Genomic DNA, 21,446 nt, shown 5'->3' on the forward strand with positions numbered 1-21,446 from the left:
CCCCCTCTCCTCCCTAACCCCCTCAAGGGTGCTGCTGCAGAGCCTAGACACAGCCCCTTAATCCGAAGGAGGGTACTCTTCCCCACCAGCACCAGAACCTCAGGCAGCCTCTCCTGGCAGGTGGGCCCTGGAGCCCAGCAGGTGCCTGCAGCTCTGGCCCAGCATCTTGCAGAGGAGAGACGCCCCTTGTCTCCAACAACTTCTTCTCCTCTAAGTCATTAAATGGACACATTAGAATTACTCAGATCACAGCTGTTTACCCAGGGAAGGGCAGAGCCAGTGCTACTCAAAGGCAGGGGAAAGGGCTTCTCATGGCGAAGGGCAAGGCCGGGCCCCAAGGGAGGGTGTGGGCTGAGGGTCCCCTCTCTTCTGGGGACAGAAAGGACCAAGCACCGTGGGCCACGCCTGGCATGCAGATGCTATGAGGACCTGCCCCAAGCCTCCTCCACCCCCTGCCCTCGGGAGACATCACAGCTGTTGTGGGGGCTGCTGGGCTCTGGGCCTTCACCTGCCCACCACCCAGGGACTTCTGAGCCCCAGGAGTCACTAAAGGAAGTCGTTTCTGAGCAAGTGACACCCACAGCCCTAAGCCCAGCAGACAGACCTCCCACCAGCTCCCTTCCTCCGAGAAGCAAATGCCTTCAGACCAAGATCTGCCCGGGGGACCCCCGTGTATCCCTGCCAGACTGCATGCCCTGGGCCCTGCTCCAGGGAAGGAGACACAGGAGATCGCGTCACATGCAAACACGCTTTGTTTGGGCTGGCTCAGCCTGGTGCCAGAGCCCCAGTGACGTGTGGGTGGGACTTGGCCCTGGGGCCATGGATGGCACAGGGCGGGGGGGGGTTATCTCCCACTCAGGCCAAGCAGGGGCCGGATCTGAAGAAGCAGAGGTTAGAAAGCCCACTGCTTCCTGGTGACGGATGGGGCTTCCAGCTGCCCCCAGCCCCCTCTGCCTATCCCAGCTGTCCACCGCAGCCAGGAAGCCAGGCAGCCATGGGTAATCGTGCCCTGCCTGGTGCACTGGCCACACAGGGTAAGAGGCCTGGCCTCAGGTCCCCTGCAGCCAGCTTGACAGCGTCACCTCGGGCCCCCACTGTCAGGGGGTCTGGGCATCCACCAAGCCCCTCTCTTCTGAGCCTCTGCCCACTGGGCTCTGTCATGTGGACTGGCCCCTGCTCCCCCCACATCCCCCGCCCGCTGCTGGTGGCTGGGCAGGGCTCCGAGAACCGCTCCCAGCCTGGGAAGAAGCCTCCCACGCCAGGGCCCCGGACCCAGGAGAGGCCATGGCAAGCCTGAACCCCATCTGGCTGACACCCTCCACATCCCCAAGGGCCCTTAGTCTGAGACCAACTCTCCTGGACACCTGGGGCCCACGCAGGCCCTCTGTGCCCCAGTTACCTGTGCCCGGGAGGCAGCCACGGAGTCACGACCAGGCGGGGGACGCCAGCCCACAGGAGGAGGCCGGTTTGTGCTGGGGCCCAAGGCCTACCCCTCCGAGATCTGGGGCCGCCAGGGGGTCCGGCTGCTTCTGCGACTGGGCTCGGGGCGGGGAAAGGGTTAATTTCCATGCAAACCGGGAGCCGGTGGGGCCCAACGGCATCACGTCCGCAGCGGAGGGAGGCAGCGGCGCGCAGGCCGGGCCGCCAGGGACTCACCGGGGTCGAAGTGCGAGCTGAAGGCGAAGCTGGGGTTGAAGAAGGACGACGACATGGCCGGGCCAGCGGCCGGCGGGCATCCCGGGCGGGCGCTGCGCTCAGGACGCCCGCGGCCCCGGCCCGCGCCGCCGCATCACCCAGCGGCCGCCGCAGGTGCGGAGCGCGCCGGCCCCCGCGCCCCGCGCCCCCCGCCGCAGCCGCAGCGCCCGCACCGGTGGGGGCGGCGGCGACAGACGAGGCGCTCCGCCCGGCCCTGGCGCCGCGGGGCTCCGCTGGTGCAGTCCGAAAACGCGGGCGGGAGCGCGCGCGGAGCGGAGCGGGGGAGGGGGGGCTCCTCCGCGGCCGGGGTGGCATGGGGGGGCAGGGAGAGGGGGACACAGAGCGGGAGACGGAGGGGAGCATGGAGTGGGGGACACGGAGGGGGGACACAGAAGTGGGCATGGAGGGGGGACACGGAGGGGGGACATGGAGGGAGGACACAGAAGGGGGCTTGGAGGGGGGACACGGAGGGGAGGCATGGAGGAGGGGGGACGGGGGGCGTGCACGGAGGGGGGATGTCACGGAGCGGGGGGATGGGCCGGAGCAGGGAGCACGGAGGCCTGGGACTGAGAGGGGCACGGAGGCTGGTGGGTGGGAAACGGAAGTCATGAGTGGTAAGTCGTGAGTGGGTACGGAGGGAATGCCGGCGCGGGGGAGGGGGTGCTCCTAGGTGGGAAGGTTCAGGGAGACAGGTGGGGGAACCCGGGAGCACACCCAGGGCGGGGCTTGGTGCTCAGGGGCCCTCCCCTCACTTGGACGTTTGGAGGCAGCTGGTGTCCGTCCCCTTGCCCCATGTGCTTCGGGTGGCACCTGTGCTGGTGGAGTGGGGTCCTGGCTTTGCACACACGCCTGTTCTATTCCAGGCTGCGACAGCCATGAAGGAGGAACCTGGCTGAGTCTCCACCTGCCCTGGACTGTGCCATGTGCTTAGTGCAGCAGATTCGCCTGGGCACACAGGGGCCATCCCTTCCCTTATGTTTCTCCCAGCATCCCCCGTCCCTGCCCCAAAGCCCCACCTTGCAGGGTTGGGGCGGGGCAGGTTCCACCCAGCCCGCCCCTGTGGGAGCCGGGAGAATGAAGGTGCAGTGGAGGCTGGTCCTGGTGGCTCATGCCTGTAATCCCAGCATCTGGGGAGGCCAGGGCAGGCGGATGGCTTGTGCTCAGGAGTTCCAGACCAGCCTGGGCAACACAGCAAGACCCTTTCTCTACAAAAACTAGAAAAATGAGCCAGGCATGGTGGCGCTCACCTGTAGTGCCAGCTACTTGGGAGGCTGAGGTGGAAGGATCACTTGAGCCTGGGAGTTAGAGGCTGCGGTGAGCCAAGATGGCACCACTGCACTCCAGCCCAGGTGACAACGAAAACTTGTCTCAAAAAAAGTGTCCTGGAGACTCGCAGTTGAGTTTGATGCACCCTCATCCACTCATTCACTCACTCACTCATTCATTCACTCATTCACTCACTCACTCATTCACTCACTCATTCACTCATTCACTCATTCACTCACTCATTCATTCACTCACTCATTCACTCACTCATTCACTCACTCACTCATTCACTCACTCACTCATTCACTCATTCACTCATTCACTCACTCACTCATTCATTCACTCACTCATTCACTCACTCACTCATTCTGGGACCAGATGGCTAAGCCCCTTGGCAGGGCCCAGCTGGGGTTGGGGCCTGTGGAGCAGGTGAGAGGAGCCCACTCCAACAGGGCTTTTAGGAGTTTAGGGAGAGAAAGGAGCCCGTTCCCGGCAGAGGGGCCTGCAGAGATCAGGACAGGATGTTTTGGTCACGGGGCAGGTGGAGGCCAGGACCCACCCTTCTTTTCCTAAGGGGGTCCCTCATGTAGGAAGTTTCCTCCCAACAGGCAAAGCAAGGGGCCTCCACCCTGTGCCCTTGGACCTTAAGGGGCCCTGGCTGTAGGAGACCAGACACCAACTACACCTGGGGAGAAGGAGACAGGGCACCCAGAGCCTTCTTCCCGGCCCTGACCGCGTGGCCAGCCGAGGCTGTAAGGGGCATTGCCCCAGGCTGCCGTTGCAGGTGAAGGAGCCATGTGGGTAGAGTGGCTGATGGGGGCCTTGCACACAGGAGGCACTCAGAGGCCCTGGGCCACCTCGTTCAGTCTGTGCCTTCAGGGAGCCCAGAGGCCCGGGAGGATCAGTGCCACCCAGCGGCAGGGATGGTTGGTGCCAGCAGGCTGTGATACTGGAGTGCTCCAGTGTGACGGACAGAGGGTATGGCATACCCTCATGAGTCTCCACTCGGAGTCCCCTGTCAGGGCCTACCCTCCCCAGCCCAGGAAGGAATGCCCTCGTCTGCCCAGCCTGGAAGGTGCCCTGGACACCTGGACCTAGGCACGGGGAGGAGGCCAGTGGCCCTGGGTGGTTGCTGGTTGGCATGTTGGGGAGAGTTTCTGTCCAGAACTTCCGTGCCCACAGTGGCCCTGCCTTGACAGCCTGGGCGGCAGAGTGAGACCTTGTCTCAAAATAATAATAATAATAATAATTGATACAATTAAACGTTGTGGCCAGGCACGGTGGCTCACGCCTATAATCCCAGCACTTTGGGAGGCCAAGACAGGTGGATCACGAGGTCAGGAGATCAAGACCATCCTGGCTAACACGGTGAAACCCCGTCTCTGCTGGAGTGGCCAGGACAGCTTGCTGTGACCAAGAGCTGGATCCTCTCAGGTTTGCCTGTGAACACACACTGTACACTTGTGGCTGGGCCACAGCGCGGGGGCTTCATGCTGTGGATCTTCTTGGGGGTCCAGGAAGGACAGGGGAGAAGCTGCCCCTGGGCCCCAGGCCAGCACTCCCACCCCATGTGACCAGAGCAACACCCCTTCTCCAGGGTGCACGGGGCCCTCTGAGATTTCGCTGGAACCAGGAGTTCAGATGCTTCCACTAACCGTGACCTTAGTGGGGCTCCCCAGGTGCTGGCTTTTGCCCACACTGGGACAGGACCAGTGAGCACCTGTAGATAAGAGGTCCCTGAAGACATAGCTGTCCCCTATCCCTTGGCCTGGGGGAGGCATGATCTCCGCCCCCGGGACTCTCTGGAGCGCAGGAGGAGCTCACCGAGGAGCCCAGACTGGCTGGGAGAGTGTCCGTGCAGAGGCATTTCACGTCCAACAGGAAAAAGGCCAAGAGGCCCGGCGGGAAGCCCAGGTGTGGTGGAAAAGAGGGGGCAGGGGCAGGAGGAGCCTGGGGGTCTGGGGATTGGAGACCAGAGTGAGGCATGCACGCCCGGAGCAAAGTTTAGGGGGCACCCAAAACTCAGCAGTTATGCCCATCCGCAGATAAACCATCAGCAGGATGTGATCTGTCCATACAATGCAACGGTATTGGTCCATACACAGGACCGACGCCCTGACCACACGGTAACACGGATGACACATGCTACAACATGGATGACACATGCAAATACCATGCTCAGTGGAAGACATAAAAGGCCAGAGTGTGTGATTCCACTTGTATGAAATGTCTGGAACAGACAAATCCACGGGACAGAGGACAGGTAGAGGGCCACAGCCGGGGGAGGGGCACGTGGGGGCAATGCAGAAGGGGCACAGGGCATCTTCCTGAGGGGAGGAAACTGTCCTGAATTAGCTAGAGGTGATGGCTGCCCACCCTGGTGAAGATGCTGAAACACTAAGCCATACCCTTTGAAGTGGTGAACCTCATGGCCTGTGATTTATATCTCAATAAAGTTGTTAAAAACAGTAATCAAGGTAGCTAAGATTTGAATACAATGTTTTGTTTTGTTTTATTTTGAGACGGAGTCTCGCTTTGTCGCCCAGGCTGGAGTGCAGTGGCAGGATGTCGGCTCACTGCAAGCTCCGCCTCCCGGGTTCACGCTATTCTCCTGCCTTAGCCTCCTGAGTAGCTGGGACTACAGGCGCCCACCACTAGGCCCGGCTAATTTTTTTGTGTTTTTAGTAGAGACGGGGTTTCACCATGTTGGCCAGGATGGTCTCGATCTCCTGACCTCATGATCCGCCCACCTCAGCGTCCCAAAGTGCTGGGATTACAAGCATGAGCCACCGTGCCCGGTCACAATGTTTTTTAATTTTATCAATTATTATTATTATTATTTTGAGACAGGGTCTCACTCTGCCACCCAGGCTGGAATGCAGTGGTAAAAACTCCGCCTCCTGGGTTTAAGTGATCCTCCCGCTTCAGCCTCGCGAGTAGCTGGGAGAACAGGCCCCTGACACCATGCCTGGATAATTTTTGTATTTTTTGTGGAGATAGGGTTTTACCGTGTTGCCCAAGCTGGTCTCAAACTCCTGAGCTCAGTTGATCCACCCGCCTGGGCCTCCCGAAGTGCTGGGATTACAGGCATTAGCCACCGTGCCTGGCCTTAATTTTATTTTTGAGATGGGGTCTCACTCTGTTGCCCAGGCCGGGCTCCAAATCTTGGGCCTAATGATCCTCCCACCTTGGCCTCCACAGTAGCTGGGATTGCAGGCATGAGCCACCGCACCCAGCTTAATACAACAAAATTAATTTTAGAAATCTATGACAAGCAGCTGGGCGCGGTGGCTCACACCTGTAATCCCAGCACTTTGGGAGGCCAAGGCGGGCAGATCACGAGGTCAGGACTTCGAGACCAGCCTGGCCAACATGGTGAAACCCCGTCTCTAACAAAAATCCAAAAATTAACCGGGTGTGGTGGTGGGCACCTGTAATCCTGGCTACTAGGGAGGCTGAGGCAGGAGAACTGCTTGAAACCAGAAAGTGGAACTTGCAAACTTGCAGTGAGCCAAGATCAAGCCATTGCACTCCAGCCTGGATGAAAAAGTGAAACTCTGTCTCAAAAAAAAAAAAAAAAAAAAAAGGAAAAGAAATCCACGACAAGCACAATATCCCAGTTTTGAATTAAGGTAAGAGCCATCTTGGAGCCGGCAGCCCAGAAAGGGCAGTCCTGTTGTCCTGGCACAGGGGCCTTGGACAGCTGTCTATGTCCCCCTCCCAGGTCTTCCCGGCCTGGGGGAACAGTGAAGATCACTTCCTAGGCATTCGGTGCCTTCCCTGCTTTCCACAGGGTCCTCACTGCCTGGGGTGGATCTCCGTAGGGTCCCCTTCTACAGACTGAGACCTGGAGGCTCCGGAAGGGGTCAGCGTGAGGAGTGGGCCTGGGGCAGGGGGAGGACGGGTGGGAAGGAGGGCAAGAAACAGAGAGCAAGGCAGGGCTCTGGGGAGGGGCTGCGGGAGTGTCCCAGGCCTGTCAGAAAAAAAAAAAAAAAAAAGGACCACACGGGGGTCTTCAAACCACAGAAAGGGATCCTCTCAGCTCTGGAGGCCAGAAGTCTGGGGTGGAGGTGTGGGTGGGGTCGCTCCCTCCAGAGGCTCCAGGGGAAGGTCCTTGCTGCCTCTTCCAGCTGCTGGTGGCCTTAGGCGTTCCTGGGCCTGTGGCTGCACGGCCCCAACCTCAGCCTGCGTCATCACATAGTCATGTGTGTGTGTGTACATATGTGTCTATGTGTGCTTGTATGTCTGTGCATATGTGTAGATGTGTGTGTCTGTGTTGGTGTGTGCATGTGTGTGCATACATGTAGGTGGGTGTTGGCATGTATGTGTGCCTGTGTGTGCATGTGTGTAGTGTGTGCACGTGTGCATATATGTAGGTGTGTGTTGGTTTGTGTGTGCATGTATGTAGGCATGTGTGTCTGTGTGTTGGTATGTATGCATGTGTGCATGTGTGTGTTGGTTTGTGTGTCTCTGCATATGTGTAGGTACATGTATCTCTGTGTTGTATGTGTGTGTGCATGTGTGTGTGCATATGTGTAGGTATGTCTGTTAGTGTCTGCACGTGTGTGCATGTGTAGGTGTGTGTGTTGGTTTGTGTGTGCATGTGTCTGCATATGTGTAGGCATGTGTGGCTCTGTGTTGGTATGTGTGCATGTCTGCATCTGCATATGTGTAGGTGTGTGTGTTGGTATGTGCATGTGTATGCATATGTGTAGGTGTGTCTGTTGGTGTGTGTGTGTGCATGTGTTTTTGGTTTGTGTCTCTGCATATGTGTAGGCATGTGTGTCTGTGTTGTGTGTGCACGTGTGTGCATATATGTAGGCATGTGTCTGCATGTGTGTGCATATGTGTGCATGTGTATGTGTGTGTTGGTATGTGTGTGCATGTGTGTAGGTGTGTCTGTGTAGGTATGTGTGCATGTGTGTTGGTTTGTGTATGTGTCTGCATATGTGTAGGCATGTGTGTCTCTGTTGGTATGTGTGTGCATGTGTGTGCATATGTGTAGGTGTATGGGTTGGTATGTGTGCATGTGTGTGCATATGTGTAGGTATCTGTGTCTGTGTATGTATGTGTGTGTACATGTGTCTGTGCATGTGTAGGGGTGTGTGTTGGTGTGTGTGTGCATGTGTGTGTGTTGGTATGTAGATGTGTGTGCATATGTGTAGGTGTGTGTCTGTGCGTGCATGTGTGTCCGTCCTCTCTTCTCCTTATCAGGCCCCAGTCATTGCATTAGGACCCCCTGCTCCAGTCTGGCCTCCTCTTGACTTGATTACAGCTGCAAGGACCCTATTTCCAACTGAGGTGCAGTTCACAGGTATCAGGGTTAGGACTGAACATATTTTGGGGGGATACAATTCAACCCCTGACGGGAACGTAGGGCATGGGAGGGAGGAGTAAGGTAAAGTGGGGAACACCCAGCTGTCAGGACAAGGTCAGCACCTTCCCAAATTATTCCTGCAGACGTCTGAATCCCAATTAGCCAGTTATAACAGCGTTTCTGCAAGCGCAGCTGCTAAATCTGCCTGCTGGGCACCACAGTAGGCATTGCAGAGCCCCAAGGATGCCCCTGCCTGACTGGGCCTCACCCTGCAGTGGGCATCCCCGCATTCTGCCACATGCCCCTCCACCATCTTGGCCCTCTTAGAGGCATCTCTAGGGTGCTTGGGCCCCTCCAGCCCCAGCCCCAGCCCTGTACCCACAGGCACCCTGGAGGGAACAGAGCTGGGTGCTCCTCCAGGCTGAAGCAGCAGGGCCCTCAGGCAGGATGGGCAGCTGGGGCCTCTTGGCCTCCAGCCCTGGCCTCCCCCTTGCTCCGAAGTCATTTCAGGCAGGAAGGTGGTAGGTGCCAACACTGTGGGGGTCAGTGAGACCCGAGCCTCCCCAAGGGGGCAGTGCCTGTCTAGTGCAGGGACAAGGGGCACAACACTGTCCCCCAGAGCTGTGAAGTGGTCCTGTGGCCCTTCCAGGCCAGTGTAGCCCATAGCCGGGGCCAGTGACCTGGGGGCAGGGCTGGAGGCCAGGAGGGGCGGCTCTGAACAGAAATGAAGCTGAAAGAGCTGCCCAGGGGACAGGCTATCTGTCAGTTCAGGGCAGGTGCTGGTTCCAGGAGCTTCAGAGAACCCCACATCTGCCAGCCTGCCCACCCGCCCGGCCAGAGATCCCAGGCCAGGCTCCCCAGGCAGGCCAGGGCAGGTTCACAGCCTGCGCTGCTCACACTACGGATGCTTCCAGACGCTGGTTTCTTTGGGTCTCGTTTTATTAAAAGCATGATTTCCCACTCTACATATTTCCTCTTTTATTGAAAAAATTCACATAATATAAAATGAATCGTCTTAAAGTGAGCAATTCAGTAGCATTTGTATTCACAACGTTGCACCCCCATCTGCGTCCAGAACATTTTCACCATCCCAAGAGGAAACTCCAAGCCCATCAGACAATGCCTGCCCGTTCCCTTCTCCTGGGCCCCCACCGCTCTGCACTCAGTCCCCAGGAACGGGCTCATTCTGGACATTTCATAAAAATGGAATCACACGGTATGCGGGGGCGTCTGCCACGCGTCCCTCAGTGGGATGTTCCTCCCGGGGTTCCTCCTCGCTCTGACCTGCCGGTGCCACATGCCTTTCTACAGCTGAGTTACATTCCGTTGTGTGGCCGGACCACACTGTGTTTATCCAGCCACACCCTGAGGTCAGGGCTGCTCGCTGGAGACAGACTGCAATGTTATTAGTGTTAGGTGTGGGGTGGGGGCACCCGGGACAGCCCCGCACAGTGGGAAAGCTATAGGGTGAACCCTACGGGGAAGAATATGGCAGGACCATGGACTCTGCCACCTTCTGACCCGCTCATTCCACTACTGTGAACGTAGCCAAGGAAAGGGAGGGTTTCTTGGACAAAAACACTCACTGCAACGTTATATCTAATGACAAAAAACCCTGAAGCTTCTCCTGGTCCAGCAGCAGACGGCCAGTCAAGAAAGTTGCTGGGGCTGGGTGCGGTGGCTCACGCCTCTAATCCCAGCACTTTGGGAGGTCGAGGCAGGAGGATCACTTGGAGTCAGGAGTTCAAGATCAGCCTGGCCAACGTGGTGAAAATACAAAAACTAGCTGGGCGTGGTGTGGTGGTGGGCACCTGTAATCCTAGCTACTCGGGAGGCTGAGGCAGGAGAATCGCTTGAACCCGGGAGGCGGAGGTTGCAGTGAGCCGAGACCGCAACATAGCACTCCAGCCTGGGCAACAGAGTGAGACTCCATCTCAAAAAAAAAAAAAAAAAAAAAAAAGTCACTGGACTGTCAGCTCCCAGGCACAGCACGGAGCCATCTGCCATCGTAACTGCAGAGTTGTGTGACACTGAGAAAGCAGACACCGCGGTGACATCAGCTCTGCGTAAGAATCAGAGGGGCGGACACCCGCACGAAGGGAAACCTGTGGTTTCGGGTGGAGAAGAGGCGGTGTGAGGCCTTCTTCACTGTTGCAATTGGGGTATCAAAAACAAATGCACAGTGAAGCGTCTCCTTCCCGACAGGCCGTGGCTGGGGGAGCTCCTAGCTGATGTATCCCTGTTCTGGTTTCACCCTGGTGGTGACAGCCCTACAAAGGCCCTGCCCAACGAGAGACGCCAGCAAGGAGAGAGGTGCCTGCAAAAGCCACCTGCCTCATAGAGATGCCCTCTCCTTCCAGGGCCCTTATTTTAGGAGCTTCATGAGCCGGGCCCTGGTGTGGCTCCCTGGCCTCTGCAGTGACCCAGAGACAGACAGCTGCTCAGGCCTGGCCACTCACTGGAGGAAGCCAGGTTGTCTGGTGTCTTCTGCTGGCCTCTCAAACACCCTGGCCAGCCTGTATGTCATGGGAGATGCTGCCAGGCCCAGTGGGCCATCTCCATGGGCCCTCGCATTCCTCCCTACAGCCCCCATGAGGCCGTGGGTGGGGTGGAAGCTCATGTTACACAGGGATGCCCCGAGAGAACAGACCATGTGGCTTGTCCAAGCTCACAGCTGGAAAGCCAGGCCTATATCATATCTTGCTCTACAGAAAAGCACTGAGAATTGGACACATTCCAAGAAACACAAAACCTACCAAGACTAAATCCCAAAGAAACAGAAAATCTGAATAGATCTGTAACTAGTAAGGAGATTGAATCAGTGATCAAAAGTTTCCCATCAAAGAAAGGCCCAGGACCTGACAGTTTCACTGGTGAATGCCACCAAACATTTAAAGAAAAAACACCAATTCTTCTCAAACTTTTCCAAAAAAATTGATTTCACCCACTCCTAACTCACTCGATGAGGCCAGCATTACCCTGACACCAAAGCCAAAGAGACTACAAGGAAAGAAAAATACAGGCCAACATCCCTCATGAACACAGATTCAAAAATCCTCAACCAAATGCTGGCAAACTGAATTCAGCAGCATATGGAAAGGATCATACACCATAATCAAGTGGGATTTATTCCTCGAATGCAAGGATAAGCCAACTACAAAATTTGATCAGTGTGATAAACCACACTCACAGAAGAAAGAACAGAAAACACGTGATCATCTCAACTGATGTAGAAAAAGCATTTGACAAAATTCAACACCCTTTCATGATAAAAATGCTCAACAAGCTATGAGTAGAAGGAAACTACCTCAACATGATAAAAACTGTCCATGAAAAGCCCACAGCAAACATCATACTCAGTGGTGAAAGGCTGAAAACTTTTCCTCTAAGATCAAGAACAAGAAAAGCATGTCCACTCTCGCCACTCCTATTCAACACAGTACTGGAGGTTCCAGTCGGACCAAGCAAGAAAAAGAAATAAAAGGCATTCACATTGGAAAGGAAAAAGCAAGGCCGGGTGCGGTGGCTCACGCCTGTAATCCCAGCACCTTGGGAGGCCAAGGCGGGTGGATCACCTGAGGTCAGGAGTTTGAGACCAGCCTGGCCAACATGGTGAAACCCCATCTCTACTAAAAATACAAAAATTAGCTGGGTGTGGTGGCATATGCCTGTAGTCCCAGCTACTCGGGAGGCTGAGACAGGAGTATCTCTTGAACCTGGGAGGCAGAGGTTGCAGTGAACCAAGATCACACCACTGCACTCCAGCCTGAGCGACAGAGCAAGACTTAATCTCAAAATAAAGAAAAAAGAAAAAAGAAAAATGTAAAATTACTCTGTTTACAGATGATATGATGTTATATGTAAGGAATTTTAAATACTCCATAAAAAATCTGTTAGAGCTAATTAATGATATCAGCAAAGTAGCAAGATACAAAGTCAACATCCAAGTATCAGTTGCATTTCTATACACTACCAATGGATAATCTGAAAAGGATTATCCATTTTGCCCAAAAAAGACAAAAACAATTCCATGTATAGTACCATCAAAAAGAATAAAATAATTAGGAATTAACTTAACCAAGGAGGTGAAAGACTTGCACAATGAAAACTACAAAATATTGCTGAAAGAAATTAAAGAACACATAAATAAATAGAAACACAAAAATAAATAGAATTCTATGTTCATGGATTGGAAGATTTAATAGTGTTAAGATGTCAGTACTTCCCAAAGCAATCTACAGAGTCAACACAATCCCTATCTAAATCCCAGTGACTTTTGCAGAAATAGGAAGCCCATCCTAAAATTCATATGGAATCTCAAGAGGCCCAAGATATCCAAAACAATCTTGAAAAAGAAGAACAAAGCTGGATGACTCATAATTCCTGATTTCAAAACTCACTACAAAGCTACATAAATCAAAATGGTATGGTACTCACAGACAGACAGACATATAGACCAATGGAATAGAACAGAGAGCCCAGGGCTGGGTGCGGTGGCTCAAGCCTGTAATCCCAGCACTTTGGGAGGCTGAGATGGGCGGATCACGAGGTCAGGAGATCGAGACCATACTGGCTAATATGGTGAAATCCCGTCTCTACTAAAAAAAAAAAAAAAATACAAAAAACTAGCCAGGCATGGTGGTGGGCACCTGTAGTCCCAGCTACTCGGGAGGCTGAGGCAGGAGAATGGCATAAACCCGGGAGACGGTCCAGCCTGGGTGACAGAGTGAGACTCCGTCTCAAAAAAAAAAAAAAAAAAAAAAAAGAACAGAGAGCCCAGAAATAAACCTTCATATAATATGGTCCAACGATTGTTGACAAGAGTGCCAAGACCATTCAATGGGGAAAAACAGTCTTTCAACAAATCGTGCTGGGAAAACTAGATGTCCACATGCAAAATAATGAAATTGGACCCTTACCTAACACCATATATGAAAATAACTCAAAATGGATCAAAGACCTAAATGTAAAACATGAAACTCTTTTTTTTTTTTTTTTTTTTTTTGAGACGGAGTCTCGCTCTGTTGCCCAGGCTGGAGTGCAGTGGCCAGATCTCAGCTCACTGCAAGCTCCGCCTCCCGGGTTCCCGCCATTCTCCTGCCTCAGCCTCCCTAGTAGCTGGGACCACAGGCGCCGCCACCTCGCCCGGCTAATTTTTTGTGTTTTTAGTAGAGACGGGGTTTCGCCGTGTTAGCCAGGATGGTCTCGATCTCCTGACCTTGTGATCCGCCCGTCTCGGCCTCCAAAAGTGCTGGGATTACAGGCTTGAGCCACCGCGCCCGGCCGATGAAACTCTTAAAAGAAAACAGAGCAAAAGCCTCATGACATGGGATTTGACAAGATTTCTTGGATATGACAGCAAAGGCATGGTCAACAAAAGAAAAAAATAGACAACTTTGATTTCATGATAACTAAAAAATCTCGTGGGTCGAAAGAAACTATCAACAGACTAAAAAGGCAACCCAAAGAATGGCAGAAAATATTTGCAAATCATATATCCGAAAATAGATTAATAACCAGAAATTTAGAGAGAATATATGAAGAACTCCTAAAACTTAATCACAAATAAACAAAATTCAGTTCAAAAATGGGCAAAGGACTTGAATAGACATTTATCCAAAGAAGATATCAACTGCCTAACAAGCCCATGAGAAGATGCCTACGATCACTAATCATGAGGCAAATGGAAATCAAAGCTACAACAAGGGCGGGACGCGGTGGCTCACGCCTGTAATGCCAACACTTTGGGAGGCCAAGGTGGGTGGATCACCCGAGGCCAGGAGTTCAGGACCAGCCTGGTCAACATGGTGAAATCCCATCTCCACTAAAAATACAAAAATTAGCCAGGCATGGTTGCACATGCCTGTAATCCCAGCTACTCAGGAGGCTGAGGCAGAAGAATCACTTGAACCCAGAAAGCGGAGGTTGCAGTGAGCCGAGATCATGCCACTGCAATCCAGCCTGGGTGACAGAGCAAATTTCCATCTCGAAAGACAAAAATGAAAACAAAACAAATCACAATGAGATGCCACCTCACACCCCTTAGGATGGCTGCTATTTAAAATAAAAACCCTCAGAGAAGAGAATCACAAGTATTGGTGAGGATGTGGGGCAGTCGGCCCCTGTGCGCTGCCAGTGGGAATGGAAAACAGTGCGGCTGCCATGGAAACACTATGGCAGCTCCTCAAACACTTAAATTAGAACAACCGCATCAGCCAGCAATTCCACTTCTAGTTATCATCCCAAAAGAACTGAAAGCAGGCTCTCAGAGAGACATTTGTACACCCATGTTCATAGCAGCATTATTCACAATTGCCAAAAGGTAGAAGAAAAATCTAGGGTCCATGAACAGACAAATGAATACTCAAAATGTACAATAAATGAGTATCATTCACCATTTTTTTTTTTTTTTGAGACAGAGTCTTCTTTTGTCACCCAGGCTGGAGTGCGGTGGCACAATCTCAGCTCACTGCAACCTCTGCCTCCCGAGTTCTAGCAATTCTGCTGCCTCAGCCTCCCAAGTAGCTGGAACTCCAGGCTCCCACCACCACCCCTGGCTAATTTCTGTATTTTCAGTAGAGACGGGGTTTCACCATGTTGGCCAGGCTGGTCTCGAACTCCTGACCTCAGGTGATCTGCCCGCCTCGGCCTCCCAAAGTGCTGGGATTGTGCAGGTGTGAGCCACCGCTCCTGGCTTAAAACTCCATCTCAAAAAAAAAAAAAAAAAAAAGGTGGCCGGGGACGGTGGCTCACGCCTGTAATCCCAGCACTTTGGGAGGCCAAGGTAGGCAGATCACCTGAGGTCAGGAGTTCAAGACCAGCCTGATCAATATGGTGAAACCCCGTCTCTACTAAAAATACAGAAATTAGTCAGGCGTGGCAGCGTGCACCTGTAATTCCAGCTACTTGGGAGCCTGAGACAGGAAAATTGCTTGAACCTGGGAGGCGGAGGTTGCAGGGCGGAGATTGTGCTACTGTATCCCAGCCTGGGTGATAGGGTGATAGAGTAAGACACTGTATCAATAATAGCAATTTAAAAAGGGCAACGATGGTAAATTTATGCTATGTGAATTTTATCATGATAAAAAGGCAAACAAGAAAGAAGAGAAGCATTAAGGAAATGGAGGAAAAGGCACCCACCGAGCCTGGACATTCTCCAGCATCAAACGTGTGTTCTGCAGGTGACTTTATCTGCATCGTGTTCGCTTGCATATTCCAAATATTCTGTAATAATCCTAACTGCTTCATCTCATCCAAAAGTTATTACAGATAATATTTCAATCATCCTAATTAAAACAATCACATTCATTTAAAGGCCAAAGTCAGGCAAGAATTTTACTGGCCACTAATTGCTGCTGGGGCCAGGCAGGGCTCAGCCCTTTGGGAAAGTGACCTGGGAGGATCCACCAGTGTCCCCTTCCCTGTCCCGGCCTGGACATCTCCCTGATATCCGACCTGAGGCTCCAGGTGGCCCCGACCTCTATACCCGGCTGGGATGGGCCCTGCAGCCCCGTCGGGGACCACATGGAACCGGGTTCGTCTCCTCAGCTCCTGGGGTCTCTTGAAGAAGGAGGATAATGGAGCCTCCTTCAAGAGGCTGCTGTGGGCCGGGCGCGGTGGCTCACGCCTGTAACCCCAGCACTTTGGGAGGCCAAGGTGGGTGGATCACGAGGTCGGGAGATCGAGACCATCCTGGCTAACACGGTGAAACCCCGTCTCTACTAAAAATACAAAAAATTAGCCGGGCGAGGTGGCGGGCACCTGTAGTCCCAGCTACTCGGAGGCTGAGGCAGGAGAATGGCGTGAACCCGGGAGGCGGAGCTTGCAGTGAGCCGAGATCGCGCCACTGCACTCCAACCCGGGGTGACAGAGCGAGACTCCATCTCAAAAAAAAAAAAAAAAAAAAAAGGCTGCTGTGGCAGTCCGAGACCCCCGGGGCCCTGCCAATGGCAGATGACACTGTTATTACATTGTCACCTATCACATATCATGACTGTCACCTTCAGTAGTGGGGACAATATCCTCACACCTCCAAAATGAGCAGGCTACCACGGCCTACGTAAGAGGCCTTGGTGGTCCCGTGGCCTCCAGTAGAAAGCCGGCCCCCCACCCCGGCAGGCAGCACCGTCCCTGGCTTGCTCACAGACCTGCCGTGCCCAGCATGACCACCCTCCCTGGCAGAAGGGGACCGTGCCCCTGGTATATTCAGAGCCAGCCAGGGATCACCCTGGCCCCCAGCAGGGGAGGCACCGTGGTTTGTGAGGAGGACCTGGCCTGGATAAGCTTTGTCCCGTAGGAGCCTGGAGCCTCCCTACTCCCACCAGCCTGCAGGCTGCGCTGTGCCCCTTCCCACCGGCCCAAGCCCCCAGGCTGGGCTGCAGCACCCACTTGGCTGCCCCTTCAAACCCTACTCACGTGCCTGGCCCTGGAGCCTGTTTCCTGCACCAGAGCTGGATGGACGGTGTCCTCAGCCTCAATCTCCCTGCACCCACGCACCGCCCGCAGCCCCTCCCACCGTGTGCAGCCCACCGCACTGGAGGCCTGAGGCCTGGGTTCCAGCCCCGTGACCTTGGGCAGGTCCCTCAGCCCTTCTGACCTCAGGTTTCCAGCTGCTGTCTGCCCAGCTGGCCTCGGTCACCCGCTCACTGGCTCACTGGTGCCCTCTGCTCCTCCCTAACTCCATCCCAGGTTTGGGGAGGCCAGACGCGGTTAAGGGTCAGTCTGCCCAGCCCAGTGTGGACACACCAAGTGCCTGCGAGCCCCTGGGAGCTGCCTGTGCCAGGCTGGAGTGCCAGGGAGGGGCGAGGACAGCTGCAGCCCCAAGATGTAAACAGGCGTGCAGGTATAAAAGCTGGAGCCCCTGGGCCTCTCCGCACCCCCGCCTGACCCACCTTCCCAGAACTCTCAAAAGAAGCCAGGCAGAGGTGAGCCCTGCCAAGGAGGAGTGTGGGTCCCAGGCAGAGGTGAGCCCTGCCAAGGAGGGCTGTGGGTCCCAGGCAGAGGTAAGCCCTGCCAAGGAGGGCTGTGGGTCCCAGGCAGAGGTAAGCCCTGCCAAGGAGGGGTGTGGGTCCCTGGCAGCTGAGGTTATCCGAGCTGGATGGTGGGAACTTGGGGGCCTCCTCTTCATCCACAGGACAAGGGTGGCCCTGGGAGACCCCAGGGAGCCCAGGGGAGGTGGGGAAAGGAAGTGGAAAGAGAAGGAATGACCCTTCCTGCCAGTATCACCACTATGAGCCCCAAGGGGACCCCCGGATGGAAGACAGCTGCACGTGCCTAGTCCTGTGGGGCACATGTGCGTGCACGCGGGTGCTGGCGCGAGCCTCTGTGGGCACGGCTACAAGAGGCGGCTGAGAGCTGGGGCCTCTGCATAGGGAGCTGGACCTGCTCACTCTGCCCCTAGGCCCCCAGGCTCTGAGTGGGGATGGAGATGGGGTGTGGCTGGCAGGGCAGCGGGTCCAAGGCCTCTGGCCCCCAGACTCCAGCAGACACACAGAGCCGGCTCTGGTCCCCGTGCCCTGCCAGAGGGATCCCACTGCCTCCATCACCTGTTCCCCCGAGAGGCCTCTCTCATCTCAGCATCTGCCCTTGGCGACTAGGTGGCAGAGGCTAGTTGCTGTGGGCAGACCACAGCCTCCAAGAATGGAAGGTCCGGAATGGCCCGGGGCGGGGCAACCCAGATGTAGCAATGCTGGGGAGGTGTGTGCTCTGAGGGGTCTTAGCCCAGCCTGGAGGCTACAGGAGCTCCAGCTGTGGAGGGTGGGTAAAGGGAGTGGGGAAAAAGAGGCCTTTTGGCAGGGCCTTTCCCGGCACTGAGGGCAGTCCCCCGAGTCCAGGCAGGGCCTAAGGATAGCTCGTGTGGTGTCCCACAGCCTCCCCCCGCAGGACATCCTGGCTCACTTGGATCCCGTTAAACTGCAGCCCGGGCCGGCGATGCAGGAGCTATAAATAAACCAGCAGTCTGGAGCTCCAGGCCTGCCTCCACCCTGTCTCCAGCCCGGATCCCAGGCTCCCCTGCCTTTGTTGGGGGCACCCCTGAGAGCAGTGGGATTGGGGGTGGTGAACGAGCCCAGCCCAGAGGCGCCCCCAGCGCTCGGCAGATGGGACATTGGTTCCTGGCTCGGCCACGTTTAGTGTGGAATTTGGCCCAGCCCCTCCTCTATAAAGGAGGTGACATTGGGCCTGGGGCCCCAAGTGGGAGGCAGGTGTCCTCTCTTCCAGAACGGGTCCCCCAGATGCCAGGGTTGGAGGAGGGGAACCAGAGTTCCAGCTCTGAATGAAGTGGGGCAGGGCCTGTCCTGAGGGCCTTGGAGGCCCAGGCCTGCCCCACATGCCCGCTCACCACCACCCTGCTGGCTGGGGGAATCAGCCACTGCAGGGGCCTTGGGGGCCCAGCTCCAGCCCCACAGCAGCAGACAAGCCCATTCCCCACCATCTCCCTTCTCTCCTGGCTCCTCGCACAACCCCGTGAAGGGGCAGGTGTCTCCCCATATCACATGGCAGCTGGAGGCACCATGGGTTGGGGAGAAGAACCTGGTCCAAGGGCTGCAGCTGGCACCCCCACACCCCCGGGGCACCAGGGTTGGGTTGCAACCCTTGACCTATGGCCTCTCTATCCAGAGGAGAGCAGAGATGCCTCTGGCCACTGCCCAGCCCCATTCGAGAACACAGGCCGCCCCTCCTGGCAGCAAGAGCGTTCCAGAAGGCTCTACCACCCCGTGAACTTTCAAGAGGGCCAAGAAGCCTGGGACACCTGCTGCCCCTTGCGCTCTGAGATAGCTGCTGTGCTGAGCCCCAGAACCCAACCCCCGCTGGGGACAGCAACCCGAGAGCCCAGCAGGTCACAAGGTGCTGCTGTGGGGGCCACAGGATGGCCCAGCCCCTCCCGCTGGCCCCTCTGCCTGTGCCCAGACCCCCATCTGCCTGGCTGGGATCCCAGCCTGTCTCAGGGGCCCTGCCACGACGCCAACACTATGACACCTGTCATCGTTCCCACTTTACGGCAGGACCCAGCACCACGCGGCATCTACGTCTGCTCTGGCCCAAGCAGCACCCCCAATCCATGTGTGCACTCCATGAATTGACTCCCTATCCACCCCAGGACCAGGATGGACGAGGACTTCTCCCAGATGAAGAAGATGGCCTTGGCCATGGGCACGTCCCTATCAGACAAGGACACTGAGCTGCTGCCCACGGACATGAGACACCACGGTACAGCCTGCCCCGCCCAGCACAGCCCCCACCCATCCAGCCCAGCTGTGGTCAGGAGACCTCACCCCTTTTTTGGGGCTGATGGGTCCAGGACCCCAGGACCTGCGGCGGGCGGGGACATGGGGGTGCAGGACCTGGCAGCCCCCATCCCAGGGTGGGGTCTTCCCTGGAGGCCTGGCGGGAGTGAGGTTGGCCCCTCCGTGAGCCCAGCCTGGTTGCCCCAGGATCCTACAGCTACCTCAAGTTCTTTGAGCACATGCGCAAGTTCCACGCCTCAGGCCAGCTGGACGAAGCCATCCGAGAGGCCTTCCAGGCCCTGGACAAGGACAGGAGCGGCTTCATTGAGTGGAATGAGATCAAGTAATAGCCGGCGGCCGGGGAGGGGTGGGGCCCAAGCCACCCAGACCACACCAAATGCCCACCTGGCAGACCTGGCTTTCCCCCACCGGGTCCCGGCTAGCCTTGTAGCTGGCAGGGCTGGGCCAGAACCGGCTAGAGGCCCAGGAGGCCCACAGGCCCAGGCTCCTGGCCTGAAGTGTCCTCGCCTACAAAGTGGGGGGTGAACATCTCGTGAGCCACTGGGCACTGGCTGGAAGCCCGTTGGCACTGACTCAAGCCCCCTCGGCCCCAGGTACATTCTGTCCATCATCCCCAGCAGCGGGCCCACTGCCCCGCTGACAGACGAGGAGGCTGAGGCCATGATCCAGGCGGCGGACACAGACGGGGACGGGAGGATCGACTACGAAGGTGGGGGCAGCACAGCCAGGGTATCCTCAGGACCCTCCTTCCCCTGCTAGGCCACGACCCTTGCCCATGGCCTCACCCTGAGGGCACCAGCACCCAACTCACAGAAGAGGAAATCCAGGCTCAGGGGTCTGGGCTGGGCCGGGAGCCGAGGGGCTCTCCCCTGGGCCAAGGGCCCCACTGCAGAGGGGCGGCCGGGAGGGCTTTGGGAAGACCAGCTGTGGCGGAGCCAGCGGGTATGGGGTCTCTGGGCTCAGGGATACCATCTTCTGGGGGGCCCACGGTCTTTGAGGCTCTCCATGGCTGCCCTGAGTTCTGGGCCATCTCACTCCCCAGTGGCTGGCCACAGGCCTGGAGGGCAGAGGGCACACGAGGTGGGCTGGGCCTCCAGACACCCCCTGCCCAGCCATGGGCCCTGTCCTCATCTGCCTGGGTCTGGAAACCCCAGCAAACCTGGCTTGTGGGGAGCCACAAGGCTTGGCGAGCAGCCTGGCCCCTCTCAGAACCCAGGGCCCCCAGCTGCTCCGTGCCTCAGTTTCCCCACTAAGAGATGATCATAGGAGGAGCACCTGTTCTCAGAGGGTCTGGTGGAATTCCTGAGAGTCTCTGCAGAGACCCAGGCCACTGCAAGTCCCCAGTCCCCGGCCGGGGTCAACTCATCACGACCAAGCAGCCTGGCCCAGGGCAAACAGCTCCAGCGTGGGGCCCCGGCCAGACAGGCTGGAGGCCTGGTCCCTACCCAAGGGCTTGGGGACTGTGTCGTCCAGGCACACTCCCTCTGCCTCTTTTGAGAGTTAAAGGGCTTACAGGGATTGGGGGACACAAAACAGGGGTACTAACTAGAAATTGGTCTCCTGCTCTAGAATTTTCTGAATTGATCAAAAAGGAGAAAATTCCAAAGAAGAAGTAGCACCATGACCAGCCCTGGCCAGCCGAGGGGTTCTCATGGGGTAACTCAGGGTGACCACACACCTGGACAGAAGCTGTTGGGTAAGAGGAGGCAGCTGTGAGGGCGGACCCAACTTTTGCCGGAAAATGGAAGAAAAGCAGCATTAAATGAATGACGCAGCCTGGTGTGTCTGCTGGGGGTGCTGGTGTGAACCGGGGTGGGGGCAGGATCAGGGCCATGGGTGACAATGGCTGGGGGACAGGGCCGCCGTGTGAGAGGGGGAAGGAAGACGCCTTCTCCCATCCCCCAGCCCCACCTGGCTGTGGG

The 21,446-nt window shown here is 56.2% G+C and overlaps 2 protein-coding genes and 1 long non-coding RNA gene across 13 annotated transcripts in view; 2 read left to right on the plus strand and 1 right to left on the minus strand.

Moving 5' to 3' along the window:
• The window catches only part of AATK (apoptosis associated tyrosine kinase), a 47,488-nt gene extending 45,548 nt beyond the window's left edge, over positions 1–1,940 (minus strand). For 7 of the 11 annotated variants that reach the window (XM_077973189.1, XM_077973182.1, XM_077973179.1 and 4 more), the window contains exon 1: positions 1,657–1,940. Coding sequence is in view for 3 of the 11 variants with exons in the window: in XM_077973179.1 (XP_077829305.1) it covers positions 1,657–1,711 (55 nt within the window). In the remaining 8 variants the exon portion in view is untranslated. Of the gene's footprint in view, positions 1–1,399 lie in introns of all 11 variants that reach the window. The other 4 variants (XM_077973186.1, XM_077973181.1, XM_015120524.3 and 1 more) reach the window with 2 other exon arrangements.
• Positions 1,941–2,208: 268 nt separating this feature from the next.
• LOC114673022 (uncharacterized) lies at positions 2,209–5,446 on the plus strand. The gene is made up of 2 exons (XR_003723554.2): positions 2,209–4,875; positions 5,007–5,446. It is a non-coding gene; the product is annotated as an uncharacterized LOC114673022 (long non-coding RNA).
• A 13,879-nt stretch (positions 5,447–19,325) lies between these two features.
• Positions 19,326–21,140, plus strand: PVALEF (parvalbumin like EF-hand containing). Its single transcript, XM_028835814.2, has 4 exons — positions 19,326–19,486; positions 19,711–19,846; positions 20,118–20,233; positions 21,094–21,140. Exons 1-4 carry the CDS (start codon positions 19,384–19,386, stop codon positions 21,138–21,140), a joined length of 402 nt encoding a protein of 133 aa, XP_028691647.2. The 5' UTR covers positions 19,326–19,383.
• The last annotated feature ends 306 nt before the right edge of the window (positions 21,141–21,446 follow it).

This window comes from Macaca mulatta, chromosome 16 (assembly GCF_049350105.2).
Source record: "Macaca mulatta isolate MMU2019108-1 chromosome 16, T2T-MMU8v2.0, whole genome shotgun sequence".
Lineage (NCBI taxonomy): Eukaryota > Metazoa > Chordata > Mammalia > Primates > Cercopithecidae > Macaca > Macaca mulatta.

Excerpts from the sequence above, each read along its gene's own strand:
- PVALEF (XM_028835814.2), top strand. The coding sequence starts at position 19,384 with ATGGACGAGGACTTCTCCCAGATGAAGAAGATGGCCTTGGCCATGGGC. Across the intron at positions 19,847-20,117 it reads ATTGAGTGGAATGAGATCAA|GTACATTCTGTCCATCATCC; the intron begins GTAATAGCCGGC and ends CCTCGGCCCCAG. Across the intron at positions 20,234-21,093 it reads CGGGAGGATCGACTACGAAG|AATTTTCTGAATTGATCAAA; the intron begins GTGGGGGCAGCA and ends CTCCTGCTCTAG.